This window comes from Zeus faber (assembly GCF_960531495.2).
Source record: "Zeus faber genome assembly, chromosome: 13".
Lineage (NCBI taxonomy): Eukaryota > Metazoa > Chordata > Actinopteri > Zeiformes > Zeidae > Zeus > Zeus faber.
Window position 1 is genome coordinate 9,588,531 of NC_137198.1, and position 12,771 is coordinate 9,601,301.

The window sequence follows — 12,771 nt, forward strand, 5'->3', positions numbered from 1 at the left end:
GCATTCCGCTTCAGCAACATGGCTGCGCACTGTTCGTCAGCGACAGATTTATTTACGTTACATTCGTATTTTCTCAGACAGGGCGAGATAGAAAGAAACGCGCGGTCGGACGGCTTTTGCGTGGAACCATAAATCTTTTTTGTTTTTTGTTTTTTGTTTTCAATATTTTGCGCGTCGCTGAAGTGAATCAATAATAACTGGTTGGCTCGTTTGTCTGACATCGCACACGATTGTACCGCGGCCCCATAGCCCGTTTGTTTACTCATCACTACAGCTGTCATTACATCGGGTGGTAGTAGCGATGTTCAGCCCAGTGAAGTCGTCTTATTTCCGAGTCAGCCCAGCCATTGTCAACAGAGAACTTGGCAAGACCAAAATGAGATAGCAATAGGGTATTTACCCTTCCACTGACACGCAGACACCCAGCTAAAATCAAGAGTAGAACACAAACAAAACAAACAAAAAAAAAAACCGAAACGGGCGCCGTCACCTGGCGGAGATGTTCGGGAATCTTTTCGAGGAAGAGGAGGAGATTGGGGCTTCCCCCCCCGGTCCGGTCGCGGGCAGGGTCTCCAAGGGAGCGGAGGAGCCTCCTCCACCCCGAGGCCAGAGTGCTCTGAGCGGTATCAGGAACCAGGGCGGGACGTGCTACCTCAACTCCCTGATCCAGACCCTGCTGTTCACCCCGGAGTTCAGAGGTCAGTATGGGGGGGAAACAGTGGGAAATAGTCACCAAAGACCGACCTATGGACAATTAGAAATTCGTTGTTGTGTGTATGCACCTGTGCAGAGGAGCTGTTCAGTTTGGGAGAAGATGCATTGGGAGCTTTGGAAGACAAAGACAAGCCAGAAGCCAAAGTAAGTCCCCTGGGTTTATAGGCAAACCCCCGATGTTCTGAGGTGGGAAATTCCAGGTTCAGATAGTAAAAGTGCTGCCATGTTGTGTTCACAGTTCTAGCTGATTTCAACTCGTTATGTGGCGCTTTGGGTTGTTATAATTAGAAGAGGAGGAATCACATCATCATTTTCCATTAGCAAATCCACGTGGTTGACTCAAAACATTGAGGAGGACTTTTACTCTTGAAACCTGGGTTTCCCTGTGTGTGTGTGTGTGTGTGTGCGCACGTGTTGTAATCAAGCTTTCACTATTCTCACCCAGGTCAGAGTCATCCCTTTGGAGCTGCAGCGACTGTTTGCCCGCTTGCTGCTAGTGAACCAGCAGAGTGCAACCACTGCTGACCTCACCGACAGCTTTGGATGGACAAACAATGAGGTGGGTCCGTCAGCAAGAATAAGTGTGAATAGTCTACCAATATGCTACGCATGTAATGGATGGGTCAAAAAAAACAAAACATTTTTTGAATTTTTAGGAGACTAGTCAGCATGATGTGCAGGAGCTGAACCGGATTCTGTTCAGTGCTTTGGAGCACTCTCTGGTTGGCACCAGCGGGAGCACTCTCATCCACCGCCTCTACCATGGAACCACTGTCAACAACATTGTCTGCAGAGAGTGTGGGAAAGTCAGTCAGCGGCAGGTGGGTGCATAAGACCCAAGTGGTGAAATGGCCTCTCCTTCTGCGAATGCAAACGCCCTCTATTCCACCAAACTTGTCCTCCATCCCTCAGGAGGACTTCCTGGACCTGACTGTGTGTGTTTGCGGCATGTGCAGCCTGGAGGAGGCGCTGTGGGACATGTTTGTGGAGGAAGAGTTGTTTGAAGGCAACAACCTGTACTGCTGTGCCCAGTGTGACAGGCTGGTGACTGCAGCCAAGGTCGGTCTCATGTTATATTCGCACACACAGTAAGAGGTTGTTGTCACCTTGCTGGCGGAAGATAGTGTTGCAGGCTTGTGTTTGTTGTTAATATTTATGTGATTGCCCTTTTATTTCTGTAGTTTTGCGCTGACTTTTCTGTTCTTTCCCCCATGGTTCAGTCTGCCAAGCTGAGGAAACTCCCTCCATTCATGACCATGTCTCTCCTGAGGTTCAGCTTTGACTTCACCAAGTGCGAGCGCTATAAGGAAACAGGGCGCTATACCTTCCCACTCAACATTAACCTGCGGCCATTTTGTGAACAGGTGATGGAATACTTCAAAACCTTTTTTATTTTTTTTATGCTCTTTGTTGACCCTTTTTTCAAGTCTGTACCAAGCTTCACTTCCTATTTTATTTATTATTCTTTTTTTTTTAGTCTTGTATGCTATACTGTGAGTCTTCATTCCACATTAACTCCTTGTGTCACTCTCTCCCACAGACCGATGGAGAGGACTCTGATTACTCTTACGAACTATTTTCTGTAATTATTCACAAGGGTGGTTGCTATGGTGGCCATTACCACGTATACATCAGAGATATTGACCAGCTCGGTCAGTGGGAACCGACGGTGAGGCAATGGCAAAAAGCTTAGGCTTTTAAGAGTGTTAACATAGTAGATTAAATGTACTTCAATGTCAGAAATTTACTTTTTAAGCACATCTATGTGTGAGTTAATCGAGACAGCACCCCTGTCTATTTTTATTTTATTTTTTTCTTAAGGCGGAAGAAACCAAAAGTAAGACTCAAAAGAAGGTCACTGTGAGTGGGACCAAACTCGACACTGATGACCCTCTGTCTCTGCTCACTGCTATTATAGCCCAGGTAAGACGACTCCCACCTCTATCCCCTCAGTTTGGCTGGTTTGTACCTGCTTTCACCTGCTGTACATCATAAATCACCAGGAATCACAACAACAACTCTCATAAAGTAGGGGCTGTTCTTTTGCCTTGCACTAGGAGTCATCGAAGAGTGTGCTGTTGGATCAGCTCGGACAAAAACTAATGGACAAGACTGGTTGTTCTTGGAGCAAGAAGTTCAGAAAACAATATGGTCCCATAGGGAAGGTGTGTGCTAACAGAAATCTATGTTGATTTCTTTTTTTTTAATTTTTTTATGAGGCACTGCAATGATGTTCAAAGCCACTGACGCTTTAAGTAGGCATTCTAGTAATATATAAATGTAGAACCATATAAGTAAGAGTTATGAGAATAGTGAAGGCTATACAGACCAATATAAAATAATCCAACTTATTTTACTGTAGGCACTAATATCAGTGTTATAAGTTTATCCCTCAAAGGTTACATAGAATTGAATCACCTTTTATCCGTTATGTTTAATTTTTCTGCTGTAGTTCCTGCAGTCCCACAACGACGTGTTTATCCTGGTGTCTAATGGCAGTCGAGTGGCACTGAAAGCCAACCCACCAAGCCCACTGAGCGAGATCCCCAGCCCAGCAGAACAGGCTCATACTACTGAACAGTCTTCATCGCTTGATCCAGGAACCGAGCAAACCCAAACTAATACACGGCAGGAACCCCAGGTACTTGAACCTCTACAGAGTTATTCCCGTGAATTGCTCACATATTTACCCCAATCTGAAAGCTAAATGTAAATTTGACTCGCGAAAGCCTGCCTCAAGAAGTGAAAAACAAAATTAACACACGTGTTGTCATATGGTATTTTTATTGACCCTTTTGTTTCCAAGACCAATCGAACAGTTGTTCAACCTTTTCATCTCTTTCTTGATGACTTCGTCCAGCAGGAGAACCACTGGTTTGACCTCAACGACTCTGCTGTGACCCCCATCAAGGAGTCCGACATAGAGAAGCAGTTCCAGGGCAAAGAGAGCGCCTACATGTTGTTCTATAGGAAAACCAAGCTGCACAGGCCAAGCGGAGGTAAGGTCTTCTGAGGCCCTGTTCGAGACCACTCCGAGAAGAGGTTTGGAGATGAACTAAAATGTATTTAATTGTATTGTATTTTAATTGTATCTATTGTGTGCATTGGCAGCATTAAAGAATCCACTGTATAAAGTCCCTCCTCATCTAGTGGAGATGGCTCAGGAGGAGAATCGTATTCTGCAGAACAGACGGTAACACACACACACACACACACACACACACATACACACACACACACACACACACACACACACACACAAATGATTAAGTACCTAGAACTTATACTGTGTTCAGAATTACAAAATACTGAGGTTACATTTGTACAATTCAATTGTAACTTTACATTATCTGTTCCCCTATTGATGCATATCAATGCTCTTCCTGGCTACCTAGTGAGGAGTTTGACGATACCAGCAACAGTGTGGAGCTGCGGCTGCATTTGGCACCTTCTTATAGGCTGGACAATGGCGCCCTTCAACCAATCAGCAAAGAACAGGATGGGGTTACGACCCTCAGCTTCGACCGTAGAAAGACTGTGGGAGACATGCGCTTAGCTATATACCAGGTAAAGCTACCCAACAGATGAATGTTATTAGTGTGTCTAATATTAGTACAATATTTGATCCCTCTCTAGACCGTGTACTCTACTGGTGTCCCTCAGGGCTCTGGCGTGGGTCCTTTTCTGTTTTCCTTGTACACTAAATCCCTTGGTTGTCTGACCTCCTCTCACTGCCATGCAGATGACACTCAACTTGAACTCTCCCCCCCTCTCCGAAAACACAATGTTTGTGTATTCATTAATTTTTGTTTACTTGCGCTTAGATGCAGGAACTCTGGGAAGGAGATATGGCGCTGACTGTGGCAAAGAGCCTCCCAGCTGGCCTACACCTTTACAACACCCTGGAGGGTAAGATGTAGAGTTGACAAATATTTGCACGAGACCTACTAACTATACACATATATTTATCATCATATTCTATCGTTGAATTATGTTCTGCAGGGTCTAATTAATATAGAACTCTACTGGAGATATTGTAAATTCCATGTTTCTTTTCCTCTGTATCCCAAAAATGCGGTCGTCATGCAGCCAACCAATGCCGTAAGCAATTTGTACTTTTGAAAGTTTACATTTATGTGTGTTTGTCTCTTTCCAGATGACAGCCTCTCTCTGTACACCGCCGGCATCTACACCAACTCTGACTTGTTTGTGTGGAACGGCAGAGAGGCGAGTTGAGACAAATTAACATTATCTACTCCATATACTATACTTGCAAAAATGTCTTACTTAGTTAAGTTCAATATATTTAATCCTGGAAGGATTCTTATCAGATCGAAAATGGCTTCTATTTCATCTGCAAATGTCCTTATTTCCCTAGGTGTGCGGTGCCACTCTCTTAACTGGAGCCCAGTGGGAGCCGGTGCTGTTGACTGTAGTGCGGCCCTCCCTGGATGACGAGGAGATGGTGGGGAACGGGGTGGGCGACGGGGACGGGGACGGAACGATCCAGAACGGGGGGCCGGGGGTCAAAAAGGAGGCCAGGGGGTTTGCGGGCGGAGCAACCCTGCGGGAAGTGAGGGACGCCTTGGGGGAGCCTCAGGAAAGCCTGCTGTGCCAGGAGCATGCAGCGGGGAAGAGGGGAGGACACGCCGGGGGAGGGGAAGGCGGAGGAGCCAGCGGGTGGAAGGTGTTCCCACCCGAGGACATGCAGCGGACCCTCAAAGAGCTGGCGCTGAAAGACGGAGACGCTCTGCTCGTGCTGGAGCCGCAGACCTTCGAAAGCAGGTCAGTGGGTGCTTCTGCCTGGTGGGCCTGCGTGCAGATTTAATGGGAGGAAAAGAACAAAACGAAAGCTGTTGAATACTACAGATTCCGATGTAATTTGTTATTCTTCTTATTGATGTCATTCATTATCGACTCCATTGGTTCCTAACGTGTAGATTGTCAAATCTAGTTGCATCCTCGTTGCAACCCTCTCTTCACTCACGACAGCCGTTCCGGTATCATTAATTCTCGTGTCTCATAATTACTTTTCACAATTTCTTCTCGTAATTCACTTTTCAAAACTCGACACGTTTTAACTCGACACAAGCTGCATTCCTGCCGCACAATGCAGAGTTGTGTTGACAAATGTTTTAACATTTTCCAAGTTCCTAGCCTTCCTTCCTTGGCATATTTCTTCTTTGGAAAGAGTTACATTTTACTGAATTGTCATTGATTTTCCTTGAGTGGTCTCAAATTATTTCTGAGGTTTTACACTGCACACCGAAGCACCCGGCGTCATATTACATGAGTTGAATTTAGTGATATAGATATTATACGAAGCCTGAGGGGGCTGGAGCGCGTGCGTGCGTGCGTGCGTGCGTGCGTGTGTGTGATTCTCTGTGGATGCCAATACCTCTCCCTCCCAATCTCCGCAGTGTGTTCAGTCTGAGCGGGGATGTGGTCACCGTGACAACGCCGTCAGACTGCCGCTGGCTGCAGGTGGAGTTTCGACCGACTAGAGGAGGAATGCAGGTGGAGGAGGAGGAGAGGAAGAGAGCCAAAGTTCCTGCGTCAGGAAACATGGTGATTAAATCTCAGTTGTTTTTTTTCCAGACTTTACATCTCTACATGTCTCTACATTTTCAGTAATGAATGGTGTGTGTCTCTGTGTGTGTCTCTGTGTGTGTCTCTGTGTGTCTCTGTGTGTCTCTGTGTGTCACTGTGTGTGTCTCTCTCTCGGTCTCTCTGTGTGTCTCTGTGTGTGGGTGTGTGTGTGTGTGTGTGTGTGTGTCTCTCTCTCTCTCTGTGTCTGTCTGTCTAGTTGCTGTGTGAGGTGAAGCAGAGGGCCATAGAGGAGCTTCAGCTAAAGGAGCAGCTCGCAGGCAAGACACTAAATATAATTGTATCTACATATAACAGAGTCTTTGTTACTTAAACTGGATTTATTCACCTTTTTCATTTTAAGTAATTTGTTTTATTGACTTTGAATTTGACTTGATATAGTTGTAGTCATGCACCTGTGAGTGTATATGTGTGTATTTTAACACACATATGTGGGTCTTCATAGACCTAACAGTTAAACGTTGTCGTCCTGTGCCTGGTTAGGTGTGGAGTGCTGCTTGAGACAGGTGGACCGATCGGGAAAACACCTTCCCCCTGGTACTGTATCAATATTTACATTAATCAGAGGCAAACATAACCATGGTTAAAATGACAAGGATCTCGGCTAGGGCCGGATGTTGAAATGTCGTTATTCTGTGGTCCAAACGGAAAAGTCTCTCTATTCTGTCAAAGTGAGGCAAAAAAGGAAACTGGTTTAAGGGGTATATTTTTAATCCGGACAGAAAAAAAAAAAAATATATATTTATATATATATTTATTTATATTTTATATATATTTGAAAGAACTACAACCTTTAAAACTGTGAGTAAGTACCATTAACCATCAGTTCCAGCATCAGAATCAATGAATCATGACTGTCCTGGCTCTCACAGTTTTTAAAGTTTTTGTCCGTTGATGATAACCTTTTCCACTTTTTAACTGTCGCCGTACGTTGAGCGCTTGGAAGTGGTGAGCGCTGGAGCTCAGCGAGTAAATGATGTGTCGTGTGTTTGACAGTGTGCGAGGAGCTGAGTGTTCGGGAGGCGGGAGTCCGCCTCATGACCGCCCTGACCCTCTGTCCTGGAAGAGCACCAAAGGCATCGCAGGTAAATCCATCACATCTGTCTCTATGAGCTAAAAATGGCTGAAATGCTTTCAACCCTAATGTGATGCTGAATTTGGAAGAGTGACTCTGTTTCGGTGTGAGGCCTCAGGGGGGAAGCTGAACAAAACAAAGGCAGAATCAGGGTATAAAATTGTGCTTTTAAAAAAAAAAAACATAATGTTTTTTTTTATTTTTTATTTCTGCGTAATGGGTGGAGGACTTGTGTTTGTGTTGCAGCTATTTTTGCACTTCTCTGTGAGCACAGTGCCCTCTGCTGACATGGAGATCATCGTGGAGCAGACCTGCACTGTCATGGCGGTGAGGAGGTTTATCACAAGATATTTTTTGTCTTTGTTGACAAAAGCGTGTTTGTGGGGGGGTGTATGATGTGTGTGTGTGTGTAAATATATATATTTCCCCCTTAGTGTCTCAGGGCCATGTTGGATGCTGTCGGACTTGAAGGTAAAAAAAAAACTGCCTGGCTTTCTTTCCCATTGTACTTTTTAACCATTATTTAAGATTTTCCTTTTCTTGGCAAAATGTCAATTTCATCATTTTGACCCTGAAACTCTGAACTAAATTAATACAGATTAAATTATTTTAGGTAGTTTCCGATGCTTGGATTGATTTCCATTGTCTTCCTGTCATGTATTTACAGGCCACGGTTGGCACTTACGGAGGCTGGATTGGTGCGAGGAGGTTGGAGAGCCGCTCATGGATGAGGTGAGTGGGTAAATGCCGTCTTGGCAGTTTCTCAGCTTATATCCCGGTGGACTGGTGGTTTTCTTCTTGCCGCCTTTCATGGTCCGATCAAGCTTAAAATAAAAGCACAAAGACTGCCAGGTTTCTAGATTTAAATTCCCCAAATCTCCCATTTCTACATCGGGAAAAAACCCAAATATGCACTCGTTGAATTGTAGGCGGATATGAAGAAAAGCATCAACCAAAAAACTACAAGTGGATGAATTTGTTTTAGTGGTGTATTGTTTACTTTTCGGTCACATTTATTTATTTTTTTTTTTTGATGCGTTTGGTTGTAATGTTGTGTTTTTCTCTCAGGACGCTTCCCTGTCAGAGCTGAAGATTAGCTCTGGAGACGCCTTTGTGATCACAGAGGGGAAGTTGCCACCAAAGGTTGCTCCATTTGATCTTTTATGTGATCGCTGACTCTTTCAGTCTCTTCAGTTTCCGCTCCTTCTTCTGGCTTTAACGGCCGTGAATTGTCGTCTCTCTGGCTCAGGGCTTTCTCAAGCTGTCAGTGTGGCTCCGTCTAGATCCGGGAAACAATTCCGCCGCGTCTACGAAATCAGATTTCGATCGTGCGTCCGGCGACTCGTGCAAGGATATTAAAGCAGGTGAGAGCAGCTGCTCGCTAACTTCCTGTATAGTTTTGATTTTCTTTATTTATTAATTTTTTCCGGTCTTATTTTTCTTCCCCCCTGTATTCATAACAGGTGGCTTCAGTGTGGCGCTGAGGGCTGTGGGAGATGTAGAGATTCCAGACGAGGCCACGCTGGAGGACCTCAAGTCTCAGGTAGAGTGAATGCGTGCGTCAAAGGAAATCTGTTATAGAAGAAGGACAAGATGTCCTATTTTACCCGTTATAAAATGTGACGGTTCCCTCTTTTTTCTTTTTTTCTGTTTTTATATGCGTGTGTGTGTCTTTTTTTTTTTTTTTTTAACCAGGTGTTGACGCTGCCGTCCCTTCAGAGTGTGTGTGTGCCGACTCCGGCTTTCCTGCGTGTTTGGCAGCTGGAGGATCGGAGGCCAGCCCGCATTCTTAGAGGACAACAAGTCACACTCAGGTCAAGTCTCTCTCTCTCTCTCTCTCTCTCTCTCTCTCTCCCTCTCTCCCTCTCTCCCTCTCTCCCCAGCGAAAGATGAATAGACACTTGAATGTTTCTAATGGGGCAAAATGTTATTTTCCTCCATCCATCTGCTGTCCTCTCACACTACTTCTCTCTCCGGTTCCCTTTTTTCAGGAAGTTGAGGCTTGCAAACAGTACCGACCTCTGTGTGCAACAGCTCCTCAAAGAGGAGGATCTTGGGTAAGGTTTCCGTGTCTAGGTGTTTCAGAACGTACCTGAAACGTGTAATGCCCGGTGATTCCAGAACCTCTACCCGGCCCCCCCATCGCCCCCTTCTTCTCCTCCAGCCCCAAGGAGGTGTTGCTGCGCGTCCAGATGGGGGTCCCGGGCGAGCGGTGCTACTACCCCCCGGAGGAGCTGGTCTGGGACGCATCCCGCGACTCCTCCCCGTCCTCCCTGCGCTCGGCGCTGGCTGCGCACTATGGCCTCTCCCCCGACACGCTGCTGCTGGCCAAGCACCAGCCGGACAAGCACGCCTGGGACGCCATCTCCAGCTGGGTAAGGAGGTCCCGCTTTCGTGGGGGAGGAGAGAGAAGGAACCGCACGTTCAAAACATTTGAAAACGGTGCGTTCTTCTCCTTCTGACTTTGGGTGGACGCTCCTCTCTTCCAGAGCCAGCAGGTGTCCAAACGGAAAAAGAAGAAAAAGATGGAGTCTCTCCTGGCAGCGCCGCTTCACCTTAAGGACGGCGACACGATTGGAATCAAGGTAACCCGCGTAACTTCGTAACACTTTTTTGACACAGTTTAACACAGTTTTTAAATTGATGTGTTCGTGTTTTGTCTTACATCTGTTCTGCGTTTCGGACAGAACCTGCTGCTCGATGGCAACAGGGAGTTCTGCACTTTGGAGGACGAGCAGGGACAACAGAGGCTGAGGGAGCAGGCGGAGCAGCGCAGGAAAGGGTCAGCATCGCTTTCTATACTGAGATATTACGTTTTAATAGAAAGTTCTATCATCGTTGCTATAGCGATGTTAGATTTAAAGTGGTAATCCATGAGATGATTTTGTTAAAAAAAATCCCATATTTGATCCTTGGCTGGCACTTCTTGAGACATAACAGCCATTCTATGTATTTGTGTTTTATGTGTGCTCCTCTAGTTGCTGTTTCCAATGTTGGTGGTCGCTGAATTTGATAAAAATTATTTCACTATTTTTTTAACCAAACATGAGGGTGAACCTGGTCGTTGAAAAAAGAAGCGCTGCAAGGGATTTTATTTTTATTTTTTGTGTAATCTGCCCATTGCCACTTGTTACCTGATGTTTTATTTTTTTGTTTAATCACTCCTTTAATAACGCTTCCAAAATCCACTTTACACGTTTGAATTTCAGAGGACTGTGCGTCAGCTCCGATGGAGCGCTGGCGGCGAAGCCGGAGAAGAAGGCCGGGCCGTCGAAGAGCAGGAAGCCCGAGGTGGCGCTGTCAATCAATGTCGGGACATTCAGATAGCCCCGCCCTCTTCTGGTGGATCTAACAGTTAAGACTCCCTATAATAACTTGCACAATTCTGGGATCTCTCTCTGTCAAGAGGAGAGTCTGCTGGGGGTGAGTCTTGTGCCAAAATGATTGAATCTGGGCCCCTTGCAAGGTTTCAGACTTTTAAATCTACCTGTTTCATAACCTTCATATACTCTATGCTCTGAGCGTTCGTTTGCGGTGGAACCCGCTCTTTGCTCTTTGCTACGTGGTAAACCGTGCATGTAATTTGCATTACGTCTATGCAACATTACTGATCTTTTGATGTTGTGGTTCATTGACCGTTTAGTTTCGTTTCTCTGCTGGCTATCAAAATCCTATCAACTGATCCTTTTTTTTTTTATCTGCTTGTCCTCCTTTTTTCACTGAGCGCTTATCATTTTCTTTTACAAACAAACTGTACATTTAGCATTTTTTTTAAATATATTTTAACTTTAACCGTGGCCCAAGGGAAAACTGAGTTTTTGCTCTGTGAAAGTTACTCTCACGTGCGCATGCTGTAGCTTTTCATTTTCATAGCCTCCCGTTGCTGTAAAGCTACTGCGGGTGGAAGATTAAATTGTGTGAAGACTTTGCAGCCAGCTATCAGGTCAATTTGGTGGGACTGACAAGTTTGTAAAATTAAATAGTGTTCGGTTCTTTTCTTTTCAAAACATTACTACGACCCCAAATGACTGGTAGTTGCAGACATACTATCAAAGTCTTTCTCTTCTCCGACCTTTACTGTTCATTTCCAATATACTGTATTCTTAGATTTAAGGAAAATGCTCTGGATTTCGGGGCCGTTGATGGAGAGCCAGGTCGGCCTAACAATAGAGAAGATGCTGCTCCGGCTTCCCTACCTCATTCACACTACCTCCACCCTCCTCCCTCCCTTCCTCTCGTCCTCTTTCCTTCACCCCAAACTGTGCCCAGTTTTTACACAGTGGACTGCATCCAAATTTAAATGGTGAGACAGAATGGTTCATCTTTTGGCTGAACATTTTTAGGGTGAAACAAGGCTGAAAACCACCGATTTGGATTTACCCCTGTGACTAGAACGAAAATGCAATGAAGTCTGTTTTAATTGAAAAATGATTAAATTAGCAACCAGATTAAATGATTTGTTTTAAATGTGTTTTTTTTTTTTATATTGCCACTAAAATCAACGCAGGCAATCTGTACTTGCAGTTGTAATTCAACGATTCACGGGTTTTGTCCCGAAATACTTACTGTGGACGAGTACTCCCAAACTATTTTTGATTAGAACATTTATTAAATTGCCAGCTACCTGCCAAGTTGCACTCTGACATGACAGGAATGCCTCCCTCATCTGTCAAGGTATTCTTGATATACCGTTTCATCGGTGTTCCATTGGCGAACACTATGTCCTGAACGTCAGTAAACAAAGATCATTTATTTGGGGAGGGGAAAAAAAAATCACATTATGAAAGTAACTTGATGTGTTATTAGTGAGGTTGAAAGGAATATGCTTTGTTTGCTGTATTTTATTTTGGTAACCGATAGACATTTTTATACACTGCTCCAGAAATACTGTTTTCATTGATCTGGCAGGAATCGGTGCCATGGATTTTCTAGTGGGAATAGATTTGGTTTAATTTTGCAGCCAATTTTGCAATAGGACATTTTTGTATTATAGAGGATTGTTTGTACCATCGAGGATAAGTCTACTGTAGCATCCATATGTTTACAGAGACACGCTGTCCTGATTTCAAGTCCGATTTTATGTTCAGTATTTTATCAACAATAAAAGTATACGTTATTCACTGAACTTATGGTATCAATTGATTGTTTTTCAGACTTGGTTTTAAGGGAATCCGGCTCTGGATAAGACAATAAGACACTGTACTGCATGTACTGTCCAACTGATATCGGTGCTGCCCTCTAATGTCCATCAGGCGAATTACAGAAAATAATTAACTTACCAGAATCCATAACTGTTGTTCATTATTATAAAAAAAAAAAAGAAGAAGACCACAATGGAGAACTGTGGCACAAATTCAAGGCTTCTTGTAACTTAT

General features: G+C 44.5%; 1 protein-coding gene across 1 annotated transcript; it reads left to right on the forward strand.

The window, feature by feature from the left end:
* Positions 1-62: 62 nt before the first annotated feature.
* Positions 63-12,543, forward strand: usp40 (ubiquitin specific peptidase 40). The gene is made up of 32 exons (XM_080011881.1): positions 63-698; positions 791-858; positions 1,160-1,273; positions 1,371-1,535; positions 1,627-1,773; positions 1,935-2,078; positions 2,255-2,383; positions 2,536-2,637; positions 2,772-2,879; positions 3,167-3,355; positions 3,575-3,713; positions 3,826-3,907; positions 4,110-4,281; positions 4,539-4,623; positions 4,871-4,941; positions 5,093-5,499; positions 6,135-6,282; positions 6,521-6,581; positions 6,805-6,858; positions 7,318-7,406; positions 7,643-7,723; positions 7,831-7,867; positions 8,064-8,128; positions 8,465-8,539; positions 8,646-8,760; positions 8,860-8,939; positions 9,092-9,210; positions 9,388-9,453; positions 9,561-9,771; positions 9,886-9,981; positions 10,084-10,178; positions 10,606-12,543. Exons 1-32 carry the CDS (start codon positions 500-502, stop codon positions 10,721-10,723), a joined length of 3,831 nt encoding a protein of 1,276 aa, XP_079868007.1. The 5' UTR covers positions 63-499; the 3' UTR covers positions 10,724-12,543.
* Positions 12,544-12,771: the final 228 nt, after the last annotated feature.